Below are 19,054 nucleotides of genomic sequence, written 5' to 3' on the forward strand. Positions count from 1 at the left end.
CAATTGTGTCTGAGGCTGTGATTGAGACTCAGCCAATGATGAGTGAGGAAGGCATTGTAGCTCGGAAGCAAGGGCAGTAGTCTTTGGTTTATTGATAAGCACACAGGGCTCACTGAGCATGTTTGCCATTACAGTGTATTGACATTATATTATTGAAATTACGTTATCATCATTTTAGCAGAGGTTCTTATCCAGAGCAACTTACATAGAGTAGAATTTTTCACGTTATCCATTTATTTAACTGGATACTTCCTGAGGCAATTGTGGGTTAAGTACCCTGCCCTAGTGTACAGCAGCAGTGCCGCAGTGGGGAATCAAACCAGCAACCTTTCAGTTGTGAGCCCTGCTCCTTACCACTATGCTACACTGCCACCCAGTGTGAACAAAAACATGGAGGAAGAGGCAGTTTTTGTTATTGCAGGTGCATTAATCAAAATTATATCACATTTGTTTACCCCAGCATGAACTAGGGTGATTGAACAAAGGTCTCCCTTGGTGAGGTTCAGTAATTCAGAGAGTGGCCTTATCAGCTGAATATTTAATGAAAGAGGTTGATGTGTGGCCAGAAAATAGGGATGAGGAAGAGAGTGTGACAGGAACAGGATGTGGGGGGCATTGAAAGCCCAAAGTGGGGAATGCTTTATGCATGAGGTGCAACGAGCACCTGTGAAATCTTAATGTGGACATTAAAATCCTAAAATATTCAATAAATAATCCACCCAACAATACATTGTTGGAAGTGAGCAACAGCTTTCACTCAGAGCAAATATCTTATATTTACATTTTTGTCATTTAGCAGATGGTCTTATCCAGAGGAAAAAGTTTAAAAGTTCTAGTACAAAGTGTGTTTAATAGACAGGCATAATTTGTTGTACAAGCAAGGATATTACTAGCAATACCTAGGAACATTAATTATTTTAGGGTGACATTGGTTTATATCAGAAAATATTTTTAAGAAAAATTAAAAAGCTAACATTCAAGTATTCAGCTCCACACATCACTGTTTGGTAGAGCCACCTTTTGCTAACAGCTTTGCACACTGTTTGGGTGTGATGTTTGCCCATTCTTCTTGGCAGATTTGCAGTAGGCTGTTCAAATTGGTTGGATGATGTTTGTGGACCTCAATTTTCAAATAGTACCACACGTTATTGATGGGACTGAGCCTTGGACCTGTGGACTTGAGATCAAGACATTACCTGGGCTGCTGAAATCATTCACCTTTTTCTTCCTGTGCCCCTTCAGTGTTGCTTTGCTTCAGTTCTTTAGCAGACTGCAGCAGGTAGTCCTAAGAGTATTTCCCTCTGTTTTGCTCCATTCATTCTTACTTAAAGTTTAACAAGATTTCCAGTCCCTTCTGATAAAAAGCATCCCTATAGCACGATCCTGCCACTACCATACCTCACTTGTAGGGACAGTGTTTCCCAAGGCATGGGCAGCATAAGGTTTGCATCACACATAAAGCTCTATCTTGGTCTATTCTGACCACAAAACATTTTTCCACATCTTAGCTTGGTTACTCCCATGCTTCTAAACTCCAGACATTATTGATGCAACAGTGCTAACTGGAATATCCAAACACTTGGGTATAAATTTGTACCGTTTTCCTAATTTATGCATTTGTATTTCATTATCTCTAACTTCTGTAGAATGATATTTAGTCTTCACTTTCACACCTTTCCTTAAGATTCACAGCCTGTCTAATGATCTTTGAACAGAATGGGGGTTTTATCCAGGAAATGTGACAATTACTTTAATGGTTCACTGGTAGAGGCCAATGGGTAGGCAGCTGTGTCCTCATTAGGGCATTTTTTTCCATCTGTGTAAACTTGGAGCTTCCAGAGCAAAGGGGTTGAATATTTATGCAAACAGCATATACCAGTTTTTTTTTTTACTTTTCTTAAAAATATTTTCTGACATCAAACCAATATCACCTACAATTAATAACAATGAGTTTCAGCGTATTTAAATAAAATATTACACTGGACAATATTTCAATGTATCATCTGTAATTCAGTAAAATGTGAGGTCTGAATACTTTTGCAAGGCACTGTGTAAAATTATACATAAGGGGAATAAGAGATCATAATAACACAGGGAAGCTGAGATACAGTCTGAAGAGGTGAGTCTTTAGTCTGCAACAGAAGTCAAGTCTTCTGATCACAACAGGAAGCTCCTTCCACCAAATGAATAACATAGGGGTGAACAGAGAACATGCAGTTGCTGGAGGGCGGAACAGCCAAGCATCCTTAAGAAAACAAGATCAATCAACACTAGGACACTGAAACAGATATGAGTCATAACCAGTAGGCAATGGAGGGAGATAAGAATGGCTGAAACAAGGGAATCTGAAGAGATTGTGGAGCAACCGAGAAGCAGGATTCTGGATAAGCTGCGGGGGTTGATCACACATACAGGGAGGGCAGTAAGGTGAAGCTTACATGAGTCCAGGCAGGACCATAGCTTGCAGTTGAGCTGACTAGGTGGTAAGAAAGGGGCACATTTTTCTGCGGATATATATGAAGAATATACAAGCCCCACTGACCATTGCTATATAGTCTGTCTATGTCAGTCCGCTGTAAAGTGTCTCCCTGAGGCTTTTGACAGTCTCTGAGACTGACACTGTATTATCTTCCAGAGTCATGGTCAGGTCCAGGAAAGCAGAAGACTTAGCTGGGATATACAGAACTCTGTTTTAGCTAAATTGAGAAGACATTAGCTAGGCAAGATAAGATGCTTGATGACATTGCATTCATTCATTTGGCAGATGCTTTAATCCAAAGCGACTTACAAGTGAGGTAGAGTACAACACAAGCAAAAAACCATAGAGTCAACAATATTAGAAGCACTGCATGACCAGGTTTCAATGGTTGGCCAGACAAGGTGCAAACTAGCAGGTAAAGCTAATGAATGCATTAAACCATTTGATTACATTTTTTGTATATAATATTATAATTTTATTTCATAGTTCAGTAGGAGAGCGTTTTGAGACATGAAAAGTTCCTTTAGGGGGTAGTGTTTCAGGTACTCAGATGAAAGCGGAAGAGCTGCCTCTTCAGAAGCTTCTTGACGACAGAGAGGGACTCGGCAGAACGGATGAAATGTTGAAGTTCATTATGCCATTGGGGGACAACGGCGGAGAAGGTCAAAAAACTCAAAGCGGACAAGAAGGAGTAATCCCTCATGAGCGACATCACTTTAGCCACTCTGGGCTTCAGCAGCTGATCCAAGTAGTTTGTGGGAGCCTATTTAGAAAAAAATACAGGGTTTCCTTACTGTCAGTTCAGAAAAACAGAATACCTGTGGGCCATAGAGCAGACTACAAGGGATGGTTGTAGTCTGCATGAAGAGGCTGGAAACCTATAGGAACCCTAGTTGGATAAAGGAAGCAGCAACATGGTAGTGACAGCCGGTACAATTGTGCAGGCACGATGGGGTAGCATCCCAGGCAGGTGGGATGGGTACAAATAGTATGCTGTCCCCTCAGTGGACTGAAACTGACAGTAGATGGAGCAGCAATAGGAGGAAGTAAAGGCACAGGAAATGCTACTAGGTGAACCTCAAGGCTGTCAGCTGAGTGCTGTCTTCTGATGAAGAAGACAGGCAAAACATGCAAAACTAGTGAAAAATCTCACTGCCAGATATGCAATCTTGGAAAACCATTAGGGAAAAATAGGAATTCACTTATCAATCAACAACACCAAGCAACAGCCCTCAAACTAGCAACAGGGTGGAATCACAAACAGCAGTATGGGTATGTGATGATGCAACAGGAAAGAGAGGTCAGTAGGTAGTGTATATTCACTGTGTTGGTTTGGGGAGGGTAGATGTGGATATTGGGGTTTCCCATTATTGTTTGGGAACAGAATTACTTTTGTCTGTGCAATTAACTGGATATTAATTTCAAGTGTTGTAAATGTAACAATTATTAACATGGTCAGAAAAAGACTGAGAATAAATGATCCAGTATGTACATTCTGTTCTTATATAACATGTTTGTTTCTCCTATGTATGTGAGATATAAATCATTATAGAGGGCACTGCAGCTTGCAAATAGCTGACTAGCTCTCCTCACCAGTAAGTGAGTTAAGTACTATGGCCATCTTCATTCATTTGATCCTTTTAAATTCAAGTCATACAAACCAGGACAATTGTGGACATATTCAGTTAGCTAGCCAATATTTGTCAGTTCAGATTGAGGGTGTTCATAACTCATAGCTACAGTCTGGCAAAAATGACATTATTAGTTCATTATATATGGGTAAAGGCTTAAACTTTTGAGAGTAAAGTTTCACTCAATACATTTCATTGATGCTAACAAACACTAAGTACTACATTTTTTATGTTCATCTGTCTAATTGATCTGTTTAAGCATGGTCATGATATCATTACAGTAAATTACTTGTTCTACTTTTTTGGGGGGAGGATTGCTTGCTTGCAGTTCTCATTTCTGAAAGAAAATGGAAACACTTTACTGAAGAGCATCTCAACATCTTAGCATAGCAAATGTAGCACTTAGTTATTATCGTTGAATATGTATGCCAATCTTTCATTCTGTTCCCTCAGGCACCATGCCGTGCTGAACTTCAGAGGGCACTGGAAAGATTGGCGTCTAACACCCGCACACATGAGGATCTCTACACCATCCCTATCCCCAACTGTGACAAGAATGGGGACTTCCATGCCAAGCAGGTGTGTGCCCCACCACTTTTACTCTTTTCCCACTGACCACAAGGTGAAGTGGATCTTCTATAGGTGCTGCAGTGTCTGTGGCCTCCTTAATTCAGGTGACAGGTATTGAACTTCAATGACACTAAAGAGCTCTCCGTTCACATACAAATCTTTACATGCTCCAGTAATAATTCCTCAAGTATACTAAGCAAAACTAGGACCTCTTGTAACCTATAAGACTGAACATGGATTCAAGATCAATTTTGAAGGAAAAAATAGTTTGTACAGTGACAAGTAAACCTCTGCAGAGATATAAGTTCCCAGGCTCAACTTATATTCCATATAAGTTGAGCTTCAGACATCGTAAATCATTATATTCCTGAATGTGTAAGCTGCACTGTGTGTGTGTGAGTGTGAGTGTTTGTGTGTGTCATGGATGCCTTTTGGATTTCAATGGCATTTATTCCTATCATCACAATTTTAAATGGATACAAAATAGAAACTTGTCACCATACTCCCTCCAGAACGAGAGAAAAAAAAAACAAAGACTCTTGCTGCACTGCAGTCTGATTGCTTTTGGAGCTTCAAAGCTGCTGCCAGCATTGCTGTTAAATAGAAAAGTAATTAGCAGCCTCACTCAAAAAGGAAGCAACATGATTACATATGCTGCTAACTGATGGCATATGTAACCATCAGCCTCATTCAAAACTGAGGGAAATGAGTTTAAGTTAACCTTAACCAGCTTCCTTTTGCATCTGTCCTAGAAAAAGTATGTTAAAATGATTCAGAGTCCGTGCAGTAGGGGCAAACTGACCAGAGGCTATGGTGTCACTAAGTGATTGTCCATACCTAGTGATTGCTGAATGCAGATTTTGTTTGATTCTGACATAATATGTATGATATTTCTCCACAGTGCCACCCTGCCCGTGATGGCCAGCGAGGCAAGTGCTGGTGTGTTGATCAGAAGACAGGCATGAGATTGCCAGGTCCTTTGGAGTTACGGGGGGAGCTTGACTGCCATCAACTGCTTGCTGAGCCACTGAGAGAGTGAGGGGTGCCTAAAAATTCTGCAAAATTCTACTGGTGCTGTTTTGTACAATAAAGGAAAGGACTAGACCATACAACCTCACTGAAACTGTGGAGAGTGGTACTCGGGTGTTCAAAAGTAAGCAGTGGTAGAATTTCCTTCTTTTACAATACATTCATTTTAGTTTGTGTCTGTGCACACTTGTTTGCTTGTGTGTGTGTTTTTGTTTGTCTACTTAAGCAGCTGTTCTTGTTTTAAAAAAAAAAAAAAACATTTTGCAAAAAATGCAACAAAATAGACCAACCAATTAAAACCCTTTAGATACTGTTCTCAAGAGAAAACAAAAGATTACATTGCACTGAGAATTTGTGCAAAATTGACCAAAACACAGCAATGCAATATTTTATTGTTATTATCATTTCTATTCCAAATTTTAGGGGTGTTTCTGTTACAGATGGAGTTATCTTCTGGGATGAAATGGATTTGCTTTATGTTTTAATCACACAAACTGGAGGGAACCAGAAAAGCTCCTCAGTGACCTGGTGACTTAAGTGTATTTGCACATTCTGTCCAATGTCCAATCTTTTATATTTCCGTCTGATTTTTAAGCTTTGTTATGGGTGCCATTTTAATTTTCATTTTTAAACAAGCTCCACATTAAAGAATTCTCCAGCATAGCATGCTCAGTATGTCCCATCATACATCTCCAACTATAGTCTAAATGCCAACAGTCATGAGAAAAAGAGGAAATCTACTTCAATGAAGCCAAGTCCCAGAGCAGATATGCTTTATCTCTTATTTGCTCCCAACCCCCATCTGTCTAACTCTCAGCTCTTGTGCGCCTATTTCTGCAGGGGGCTGGCAGCATAATCATTTTGGATGGATTTAGAACACTGTACACTGCTGATAGGGTAATCTTTCTCCAGCTGGAACTGAAAAGCTAAGAAGCCACTTATTATTCTCAATTTTTTGAATATTTTTATTTCTATATCCAAACTTTATTTTCCTCTAGATCACCGTATTGTGTGCGTCTTAGATACCGGTGGTATTCTGTGCCAAAATCAATTCCGTTGGAAATATTTCATATTTAATATTTCGGAAAAAAAACCTATTGATGACAACTGAATAAATAAAAACACAACACTGCCATAGCTCATTCACACCTTATATCAATATTTTATCAAAGTCAGCCAGGGTGCAAAAACTTTGTGATGCCTCCCTGTTTCCACACCAAAAGCATACACTGTTGACAGAAGCAGATCTCTTTGCATTGCACAGTAGTGGATGATTAGGCCTACACAATACATTTGTGGATTGTATTGTGATTTGTCTCTTCATCTGAGAAAGTCTTAAAGCTTTCCCTGTACCTGGCTGATGGTTATGCAAGAGGGGCATTATGCTTTGTTTTTTTGTTTTTTTATTTCATGGAAAAGCTGCCAATCAGACAAAAAACAATGGTTACATACATCCTTCAACTCTTAGCAAAAGTGACTCTTGGTGTTGAAGTAAACACTCAGATTTCTGAGCATGTGCAAGAAAAAAATGTCATAGATTTCACCAAGAAAAAGAAAAAAAAGGGTTTTGCAGAGCACTTGCTCTACAAACTCCCTCACTCTCTCACTTTCTGGAGCAGGTCTGGGAAACTGGGCTAATTCTTTAAAGAAATAGTGAGGTTTGTTACTTCTAAACAGTCAGTAATTTTAGAACTATGACTGAGGCTATGCTTGTTCTCTTTTTATCAACACCCTTCAGGAAGAGCCGCTGACGATACCATTTACTTTAAATGGTATCAAAGAAGGAGGGAGGAGTAGATCCCTCAAAGTACATGTACAGCAATTGTTGATTTGAGTAACTATGGTATCAAATAACCGATCTCAAAGATTAATTGACTGAAACGTGTGACAGGACTATTTTGTACAAGCAGCTGTCAGTTGCTGAGGGAAGCATACCCTCAGCTGCATGAAAAAGCAACCAAGCTACTAAAAAATATTTCAATATTTGGACCGGTCAGCCTGAAAATACTTCCGAGACAGACATGCAGGATGTTCTGTTGCTGTGAATAATCCTGGGTGTAGTAATGCTGCTTCAATTTCCCAGAGGGCCTGAAGTCAGGGTAGAGGTGTGACATTCCTCAGGGAGAGGTACCACTATATAAGAGATAAGCAAGTCAACAAGGTCAGCGTCTGCACCTCTGGTAACTGATAGCATATGTAATTCTCCCAAAGGAGCATTATGTTACAAATTGACTCCAGGAAGGAGACTCTGCCCTGGGGTGGCAATGATTTGTTTTTATGGCAAGGGGAGCCAGTGAACCTGTAATGAGAGTTGTCTGGGAAGGCAGTTGTCCACAGGGACAAACAGACATCAAAATGATATCACACAACACTTTGAACCTTAGGGAACTTGTGACAGTGCTTGAACAAATCCAGCTGCAACATTTTGTGCATGTCATTTCCCACAGACTTGGAAGAAAAGCAATGGAGAGCCAGCTGTTATTTTGATAGACTCATCAAGACTATTTTGAAAGTCAAGGCTTTATGGAGGATAGCTGTGGTTGTAGGACCACCATGCCAATGCATTGTTATCTAATGCACGTGTGATGCACCCAATACCACCAGTGTGCATCCTTTAATATCCTTTCCTACCCTCCTGCCATTTTGAGGGGGGGGGGGGGGGGGGGGGGGGGGGGGTTCTCCTATTTATAAAGACAATAGCTCACGCAATTACTTTTCTGCCAAGACCCACAGATGTTTAGGAATGGTAAATTACACCTTCCATCTATGTGAGCTTTCAAAGCTACTGTGAATTTTGAGCACATTTTGAACCCAGGAATGTTTTCAAATCTTTATCAGTAATGGAGAATGCATGTTAGGAAACATTCCTAAACACAATATGAAATGTTTAATCTATTTTATGGAAATGTACTTGAGCCCATGGCTTGAGTGGGTAATTGCTATTTAATCATTGGCAGAAATGACATGCTCATTATGTGGATTGTGTCCCGTATACCATAGGGTTCCTAGTTCTTGTCCACCAGCCCACCACAGCTAAATCTGTGCTGACATTTGCATGCTAGTTATAATTTAACACATACCAAATGTTTGATAGCTTGCCCATATACTGCTGTCAGCTTTTCTGGCATGTGGACAGCACACAAGACTACTGGGGGTTGAAAAAATATTCCAGGTGTGATGCATAATTACCACAGAGCAAAATGTGGGATATTATCCAGTAAGGTAAACTAGGTGGATTCTGTGCAAAGGTCATTTTAAACTCTTATTGGCAATTACTAGTAGATGGTGATGTGTGGATTAACTCCACTGAGGAAATACAATACAGGGATTTATGCCATTTTTGTTTCAGTCAGTTTGCCCATTGTACTTCTGTACCTACAGAAGACAGCCAGCTAGCCGCCATCTTAGTTTTCATCTTAGTTTCGAAAATATTTGTCAGTATTTTTATACGCTTTTATGTTGGGTATGACTATGTTTGGAAAGTCATTTTTTTATTTTCAACTGTAGCTATGGTTGGTGAATTAATCTAATATTATGAATGAATGTCACTATGGGTTATGTTTGTTGGCTTCTTAAAAGACCCATTTTTCATCCAATAGGTTGAATGAAAAAAAAAATTAACTCTAATAAAGGCACATTTAAAAAGCTTGTGGGAACTAAGTCCTGGAAAAAGGTTGGTAAATCAATTAAAATGATGAATATTGCATCCTGACATTGCTATTGCATTTCATATCATTACCATCACAGAAAGCATTGCTGATATAAGTGAAGGCTGCAAAATAAACAATCATAGACAGACAAACTTTTCACCATGTGACAACTGATACAGTGCACTCCACATCTGTCCAGGATGGCTTGATTCTTATAAACAGGTGAATCTTAAAAGCAGAATCACAAATTTGTAAAATGGAGGTTTGTGTTTTAAACAACATTTTTCACTTATTTAACTGAGAAATATCCTTAATATCCTAAATTCTTTATATTTAGAATGTCTGCTGTAATTTAGGAATCCAAACGCGAACAAACTTTTTTGAAAGTATAGTATTGTTTTTTACAAACTAGACGCTCTCCGTCTTTCAGAATCTTAGACAGGATAAACTGTGAAGGCCTTTTTAGTTCATAGTCTTTTTTCATTTGGTCTTAAGAAGGCTATCAGAGGAGGGAAGAGGGCAATGTTTTTAGTCAGCAGGAAGTGTTGAAATTCTCATCTCCTTTATTTACCTATTATGTACCAATGCACTTGATTGAGTATTAGCTTGTTCTGGGTTCTGTTCAAAATGATCATAAGTAGATTACTTCATTCTTCTAAGCAGAATATTAAAAGCAGTATAACTATAGGGATGATTCTGTCCTTGTATTCATTACTATATGTGGTGGCTTCTTATATGAGTAATTCTCATAACTGGAGTACACTGTCATAAAGAAAATTCATAGTTCTTAAATTTTTTTTAGAATTTTCTTTTAGATTTTGATCATGCTGAAAGGGCTTATTCTTATGATCTGAAGAAATAGCTAATATTTTGTATAGTTCGCTCATTAGGAAGATCATAATAAACCATATCAATTTATGTATGCACAAAGAATCATTCAATTTTCTTCTTTTTTCCACTGTTTGCTTTGAGGAAACATGGCAGTATTATTAGTATGTGTGAGACTGAATCAACATGTGTGACTGTTTTCACCAGGTTTAGCGCAGCTATAGTATGTGTACCAGCACAGAGACAGTTGTCCAAAGCCATCAGGCTGCCATAAATTCAACATTCATTTAGCCATGAGCTCTAGGGGAACAACAAAGTTTTACCAGAATCTCAACAGTGTTTGCATGTGTTTTTTTTTAATTACCATGAAAGTAACGTCATTTTTGTCTCAGTAAATACGTAATCATTTGCAAGGTTTGTAAAATGATGAAGATTTCATGTCATGCAGAGTTACTGCTTCTGTTCAGGACTGCTTCTTGCTTGGTTTATTATACAGAAATCAAGCTGTCTCCTCCCTCAGCTTTTCAGCTTCAAACACCAAATATGCTTTGTATCAGTTTTTCAATACAAAGCACATTTGTATTGTACAATTGTAACCCTTTGTTGTGCTATTTACTAACAGCACAGAATATGGAAATAGACTGTGTATACCACCATAGCTAGGACTAAAATTTCCTAACCTGCAAATGTGTATACCAATTGCTGTAGCTAGCACTTTTTAAACTATTATAACTTTCAACTATTATAAAAAGCTACAATAGTATTACATGGACATTGGTTTAGAATACAATGGCAGGTTTACAGCTTTTACACTGTAGGTGTACATTAACTGCTGTGACATGGAGATGAAAATTTGCTGACAAATTTTGCCCCTCGGGTTTTTAAAACTTTTTCTGTGGTGAGAACCACATCAAGAAAAGGTAAAGAACTCTACTGCCAAACAAATTTGACATCTGATTCACTAGTCAATATAATGCACTGTGCTTCAGTTAATTTTAGGTCAAAAATATCAGCATTATCTTAATTGGGAGCTAGCTAGCACTAGCTTGTCTGCAAGTGAGTGTGTATACGTTTAAAAAATGAAAACAAATTTCGCAATTATAATATCATACTTCTAAAAACCATCCTCTCAATCAGGTTGTGGTCTCAACATGTGATGAGACACCTTCCTGTTTCAAGAGATTTCTCTGAAAGCGTGAAATGTGAAATTGTGTGTGTGTGTGTGTGTGTGTGTGTGTGTGTGCATGACAATGTGTGCATGACAATGTGTCCATGCGTATAGGTTTATATATTTATATGCACATACACATATTAGCATTGCTACAGTAAATACAGCCCTAGAAAACAGAAATAAAGTACAGATGATTTTTGAGATACATCCTTAGGTGCCCCTGAAGTCAAAATCATATGCTCTATTCAGGAGGGAAGCTAAGAAAATATATTTTTTCTTATTGTTATGGGAAGTCGTAATGAACTGCAGCTTAGCCGAATGTCAGAATTTCAGATGGAAAAACATTATCCATCTATGTTTTTCAAAGCACTCAGTACTCTGTCATTACACAGTTTAACAACACAAAAAAGCACTTTATTTATTTTTCCTATTTATTATTTTTGTATAAATAGTAAACTTGAATCTCTGATTAATTGTTATGTTTAAGAGGAACACTACATTTACGATATAGATTATAATGGGAAATAGTATGTAATGGCTTTTAGACTGCTGTAACTCAGTACATATGATGTCCAAGTACATTTCTTGCTTGAGGTTATTTTTTAAATATATATACACACACACACACACACACACAATGCCAAAGAGCAAAACAGCAACTATTACATTTTGTTAAGGATCTTGCTTTCACATTTTTTTGTAACAGAAAATAAAGGGTTACCAACAGAAGAAACCTGTAAAATATGGAATATGGAATAAAAATATGGAATTAATTGTTTCTGATCTCCTAGAAATTGATTGGTTGTATGCCGTGGGAACAATTCACCTTTAGTCTCTGCATGCAGCTATTCACTTTCACTAATTCATTTTTGAAACACCATTGAATTTAAGCAATACCACACTAATACAGTTTGTACATGAAATGAATAGTATGTATGTGGGATATATACTCTGCACAAGAACAAATAGTCCAATTTTCATTGTAAAAATGACAAATGTACCACAGAGATCTAATATGTTTAAGCCTGTTTTAGACAGTCATGGACTGTGTAATAACACCCTGCTATAACAAACAACATGTGACCTGGAAGTAGAACATAATTCATAATGCCAAACCTGCATGCAAGAACAAAGATGTTAGTCAAAGTCAAAAAGCCTAGTACACTTTTTAAGTGTTGAAAATCACTGGCATACATTAGGATTCTTGTCTCTGTCTTAGGTGTCATGTATAACTCTGAAGACTTAGAACTTACAGAAATTGTTTTGTATTGTTTTTTTTTTTCTGATTTGTTTTGTTTGGGGCGGGGGGGGCGGGGGGGGGCGATTCTTGTTCACATTCCATTGCTTATTGAACGGTTATTTTTATTTTGTATCAGCTGCTGACAGTCCCTCACAACCTGTGAAGCCACTTACACTTACAGCTTGTACAGTGCAGAGAAGAAAAATTAGCATCACCGTTAGGACCTGACACACCACATCATCCTAAGCCGAGTTATGATTTCAGAAGCCAAACTTCTTCAAGCATCATGGCAAACTTGAAAGGGAAATTAAAAGTGCTAAATCTTAGCTAAAACCACAGTGTGTGTGTGTGTGTGTGTGTGTGTGCTGGACAGCTTCTCTTTTACTACGAACAAGGATAGGAGACTTGTTTACAAATGTATTTGCTGATGCTTAAATCCAACAGTTCAGTGATACAATGCTGAGTATCAAGCAAAAACAACTCCTCTGACTGCAAAACAGAGAAATTGAGCGAGTGATTGACTTTTAAGGTTCTATTTTATAATTTTGCATTCTTTGTTTGTATGCTCTGCAGAATTTTCTGCATTCTCCTGACATCTTCATTGCAATAAAATCAGCTAATAGATGAATTTGTAGTCTTGGGCAGCATCCAAAATGAGCTCAGAGATTTTTCAAACATAAGGACGAGAACAATCCTCAAAAATTATTTTCAGGAACTTATTCAAAGCTTTTGGATACTCATCTTCAGGTAGTGAGCACATCATTGACTAACTGAAGGCATTTGACTGTTATTGCTATCTTCTTTCTCATCATCGTCGTTATTACATGGTGTAGTCAGAATGCTCAATAGGGAAGAGTGGAGATTTTGTGCAAGACGTAAAAAGGGAAACTTACCATTAAAACTATGGAGACAATCAAACCAGCCGATGGGTGAGGGCATTGTTCTGGATGTCAGGAGAAATTTCCTGGCTGGCACTAAAGGTAGCAGGAGCACTGGGTCATAAATGTCATAAATGTACAATCACATCCATGACATAACTCCCAGAGTGGAGAAAGTCATTGTCTATATCCAGACCTCCTAAGACACTTACCTACTATTTATTTTCTAAAGGGATAAATAAATTAGCTCACCACTTAACAGTTTCCTCTATATAAAAAGGATAACATACAAAGGACAGCTTTATGAACAAGGGCACCGATGTACACAAGAACAGCTGTAACGTATGTTTCACTAGGGACTGCTGTAGAATATATCAACATGCCACCATAACACATGAAATAGGCCACAAGACATTGCATCTGCTCTGAATAAAATAGTGCTATATTTAGAATTAAACATATACAACTATTTCTGATTTTCACAATGGAACTGAAAAGCTTGAAAAGTCTGCCAGTACTTTTGCTGTTTTGCCATGTTGCATTTGCATGTAGAATACTCCTGTCTGTCTTTTGTTTGCTTTGCTACTGTATGCTAACATATCCAATTTTTATGAAGAAAATTTAACATAGACACAATGTGTAAGACACAAACTGTGCATCAACGGAAAGGTGGTAAATGTGTATACTCTGTGTTGATGACTCTGATAGATATAACTTTGTGAACTAGTGTTGTTCAGAGATTGACTGTGTTTCTGATCCATGGACAAGGCTGTTGCCTATACTGACCCTTCTCACCATCTCTCTCATTTCTGGGTTATAATTAACAGATAGTGACAGTGATCTCATTGTGTGTGTGTGTGTGTGTATGTGTGTATGTGTGTGTGTGTGTGTGCGTGTGTACTGTTAAACACTAAATCTGGTCAAATTGGAAAGATGTATTCTTTTAAAATTACATAAATGTATTACATTTTATTAAAACATAATAGTCCAAAATATGTGTTCGGTGTGTATTTCTCATTACCCTCTTTTACCTTACCTTCCATTCCACTCTAGTCAGTGAAAAAAAACAAGCACCCAATCTATTATTTCAGATGACATAGTCTACACCTATACATGTTGTCACTCTTGCTCCAGATTTCCTCAGTTCTGAGAGGTGTAAAATATTGAAATATTTCCCTATCCATTCTGGCATAATATCTAACTAGAACTTGTATTGCATGAACTACGGGGACACCCTGGTGAAAGTTCCTTCTGTAAACACATGGATCGAACAAGTGTAATGCAATGCATTCTCCAATTGCTCTGCCATTTGCATGAAGCAGTGCATGTTTGTCAACCTTGTTCTCTTTCAAAAAAGATGAACAGGGTCCTTTGCACCCTCTGGCTGTAACTGAATTAACATTTATTTGATTCAGGTTCATGAACCTACAAAAGATGCCCATCCTCATTGCTGTGGGTTGAATGATTGATTTCAAACAGATCCATATGTAACAGGCCAGGCATAAGGACCTGGGAGTCCTTCCTCTTAGTCACCTGGTTTGCCTTAGACAATATGATATAAGCCACCCTTACCTGTGATAAGCCTACATCATTGCTACAGGTGTTAAGCCTTGCGCTTGTGCAGAAGGTAAGCCAAGTGGCACAGAAATAAAATTGCATCATCACCCTGTCTCTGCTTTCTTTATGTGCAGAGTATAGGGAATTACAACCTGCTGTAGCCTGGGAATAAGTATTCTTCAGACTTTTTCTTAAGTAGGTCTTTTTTATGTTTCAGATCAATAAGTTGAAACAGGCTGTAGATGGCATATCGATTTCAAAGCATTGCCTGCAGATCTCCTTAAGTTAGTAGTTCTCCTTGTTCCCTGTTTCATTCTCTGTTTCAGACCACCATGTCATCCGAGCACAAAAGAAGGGAATGAAAACTAAAACTTAGTAAATGCCATTTCTTCCAGCCCAAGGTCAAATATTTGGGCCACATCATCTTGGCTGCAGGGGTAGTGACTGACCCTGACAAGATCAAGGCAGTGGAGGAATGGTAGACCCCTGTCACAGTCTCTCAGCTCTGGTCTTTCTTAGGCTTTACCTCATATCATCAAGTGTTTGTTGAGGGCTTTGCCTGGTATGCTGCAGCATTGCACAAGCTGGTAGCTAAGTTACAACCCCGTTGGAAGGATCCCCAGGCGTACAACAATGGCTTCCTCCAACAACACTGGGATTGGAGTTACGAACAAGCCTTCCACATGCTCAAGAACAAGCTGGTGGTTGCTCCTGCTCTGGCACATGCAGATTTTACTAAACTGTTCATCCTGGAGGTAGACACAAGCCTCATGGGGCTGGGGGCAGTGTTGTCACAGGACCAGAATGGAGGTCAGTGGCCGATCACTTATGCCAGTAGGGGGTTAAGACTGACAGAAAGAAACATGTCTCACTATAGTGCAATGAAATTGGAGCTTCTTGCACTAAAATGGGCTGTAACCAAAAAATTCTAAGAGTATGTGCTGGGGGCAAAGTTCACCATCTTCACTAATAACAGCTCTCTGTGCTACCTCCAGACTGTCAAGCTAGGTACTGTTGAACACCGTTGGATAGCAGAATTGGCAGTTTGATTTCAAGATCGTATACAGGCCAGGTTCCTCTAACAGAAATGCTGATGCCCTCTCTCGCTTGCCATCGGCCACCTCCCCTTGCTCCATCAGTGACGTGGCTCCAGAATTACTGTCCCTGCAGTGGGACAAGAGGGTTCCAAAGACCATCAGCTGCAGGCCTCTGCTTCAGCTGTTGATGCCAGCCCTGTTTGAGAAAAGGCTGACCTGACCAGACTGACACTGCAGTCCCAAGATCCAGTCACTGGGGCTTTCTTGGTCTACAGAAAAAGGGGAACGAAGCCCACCAGTCCAGCGAGGACTAGAGAAGCCCCAGGGGTCATAGAGCTGGTCCATCAGTGGAGTAGCCTACAAGAGCGTGAAGGCATTCTTCACAGGAAGCTGGTGGGTTTGCCTTTGCATTGAGACGAGTGTCTTATCTCTTCTTTGTGTTTTCTTTTTTTTTAAATTATTCCTTGTAGCATGTGGTTTTGATTTCAAGTTGCGCTCAACTCAGGGTTTGCATAGCAGCAGGGAAGCAAACTTCCTCATTCCTTCCATGCTTATGTGTTCTCCTGTTTATGACATTATCTTTTCACTGTGATCCTTGAGTGTTAGCAAAATTGATGAATTTCTGTGCCCATTTATTCTTTGCAGTTAGAATAACGGTGTTAGCCCATTTTGAATTGTAACTGTGGCTCAAGCCCTGGCCTATAAGGCTTAAGCTTCGCAGTTTATACATTCTAACCTTAGCTCTAAGAGCCATGATTGTCTCTCTTGATTTATTGCTCATCCTGATTAGTTTTTTTTTTTTTTAATTATTTATTAATTACTGGAGGGTTGTATCAATAAACAGTATCTTTCTAAACATCAGCGTCCATCTTTTTCATTTTATTGAATAAGGCTTGTGCGGGGCTTTTTAGTAAGCCTGTTAATAGGGTTCTCTCACCCCTTATTGTGAGGGTGGCATAATCTTAATTCCTTAACCATGGTGGTTCTACACCTACTGCGGGCCACACGTATGCTAAACTGACAACTACCTCCAGATATTCCATAGCTGGTTATTTACATTCAATTCCCCATTTACTTGGTCCAATTGCTCAATTAGATATGTAGGATCACCTGCAGCTGTGCCAAAATACATCAGTTATGGTTTATCATTAACAGAAATGGTGAGAATGAATAAATGATTTGGTCATGATGGAAAGATTAAATGTACATACATTAAAATGTTGAGTCAAATACTAGATAGAAATCCAAAAAGAATTTCCATCTGGTATATGACTAATTCTTTTTTAGTATTAAACAAAAAAAATATATATTTAACGCATTGGGCTAAACCGGTGTGCAGTAGAGAACAATTTTAGACAGCACAGTTGGATTGGTGACAGAAACAGCATGAAATTCAAAAGAACAGGCAGAGAAGTGGGAGAGGGGGAGGACACAGAAATTCCAGTCAGAGGAGATGAGTAAAACAGTACCCCCGCTACACCCAGATGGTCTGGTTGTATGGATGAAGGTATAAGCAGAGGAAAGGACAAAGGGTGTCAGGGGTGATCCATGTTTCTATGCTTCCATGCAATGGACATGTATGCTGAGATTAAGTTAGCCTTTCAGGTGGCCAGCTGACAGTTCCAAAGACCACCTGCAACACTGACACTGCAATTTGAGGATTGTTGGGGGTAAATAAGGTTAGCAGGCTCTCTGCTCCATGTGAAATGATGCCGGCAACTGTGTGCTGTGTGACTTGACAGATGAACAAAAATGGACTGATAAGTAGCACATAATTAATTATATTAATGGAACAAATGGTAAAAAATACTCCCTTGGTGGCGTCCTAATGGACTCCCACAGACAGACTCCCTTGCCTTTTACAACAGAGTCTTAATACGATGCAGCTGCTGCTTCAGTGCAGACACACCCATCAAATATGTAGTTTAGATAATGCACAAATGAGCAAAATGAATTGACTAATTAGTACTGAAATGCTAACCAAGTTAAAACAAACACCTGATTTATAGCCTAACAAATACTAAACAAGACCAAATATCAAAAATCAACAACAAATATAAAAATCAACTCAGTTTACATCAACTGTGTTAAACTCAACACAGTTTAAACAATAACAAATTCTAAAAAGCAGTACTTAGTACTACTAAGTAGGAGGGGAAATAGAGTAGAGGGGGAATATTAACCTTCTGCAATTTAAATTCAGAAGTTTAATATTAAATGCTGAGATTTTGACTAAGTAGCATTTCTGACAAGTGCATTTCTGACAACATTCTTGTTCAGCAACTAAGTTTAGGGGGGTGGCCTGCCCTAAGCAATGTGGCTGTAGCTCCATATATCTTCCATGTCTGTATGATGGACTGCACTGAGCTCCAAGGTATGTTCACTGCCTTTGAAATGTTCATGTATCCTACCCCAAATTTGTGCTTCTCCACAATAATATCCCTCACTTGTTTTGAACACTCTTTTCTCTTCATTTTGGTTTGTTCAATGGAAAACCCAACCATTGTCAGTACTTTGGCTCCCTGGCTGTTGTTTTTGTGTTTCTCCCTGTCTGTCAGTGTCGTCCAAGTGTTTTTGTTTACAGATCCCATGTGTTCCTGCCCTGCCCCGCTCTCTGCCATGTCCCCGCCCACCTGATTTCCTGACCGTCTCCACCTGCCTGCCTGCCCACCTGCATCCCATCGCCTCGTTAGCCCTGCCTTTATCTACCCTGCTTGTCTCTGTCTCGTTGCCAGTTTGTCTGTTTCATACCCACCTGATTACTTGTTGTGTTGCTCCTGTGCTGACTTTCGCCTGACATGCGACTTCATCCCTGCCCCATAACCCTGCCTTGGTTGCCTGTTCTGCCTGCCTGCCTGGTTTGACCCAGCCTGCTCCCGTTTTCGATCCCTGCTCCTCATTTATTCTGCCTTGGACTGCCTTTCTGGTTTTTGACCCTGCCTGTTCTGCCACACGTACCTGCCCTGCGATTTCCCCTTCCAATA

General features: G+C 39.2%; 1 protein-coding gene across 2 annotated transcripts in view; it reads left to right on the top strand.

Moving 5' to 3' along the window:
• LOC118784637 (insulin-like growth factor-binding protein 4) overlaps nt 1-5,877 on the top strand; it is a 43,792-nt gene extending 37,915 nt beyond the window's left edge. For both annotated transcript variants that reach the window (XM_036538977.1, XM_036538986.1), the window contains 2 exons: nt 4,564-4,689; nt 5,582-5,877. In XM_036538977.1, coding sequence (XP_036394870.1) covers nt 4,564-4,689; nt 5,582-5,719 — 264 coding nt within the window. In that variant the 3' untranslated portion in view covers nt 5,720-5,877. The remainder of the gene's footprint in view (nt 1-4,563; nt 4,690-5,581) is intronic.
• Nucleotides 5,878-19,054: the final 13,177 nt, after the last annotated feature.

Source organism: Megalops cyprinoides, chromosome 1 (assembly GCF_013368585.1).
Source record: "Megalops cyprinoides isolate fMegCyp1 chromosome 1, fMegCyp1.pri, whole genome shotgun sequence".
In the NCBI taxonomy this organism is placed as follows: domain Eukaryota; kingdom Metazoa; phylum Chordata; class Actinopteri; order Elopiformes; family Megalopidae; genus Megalops; species Megalops cyprinoides.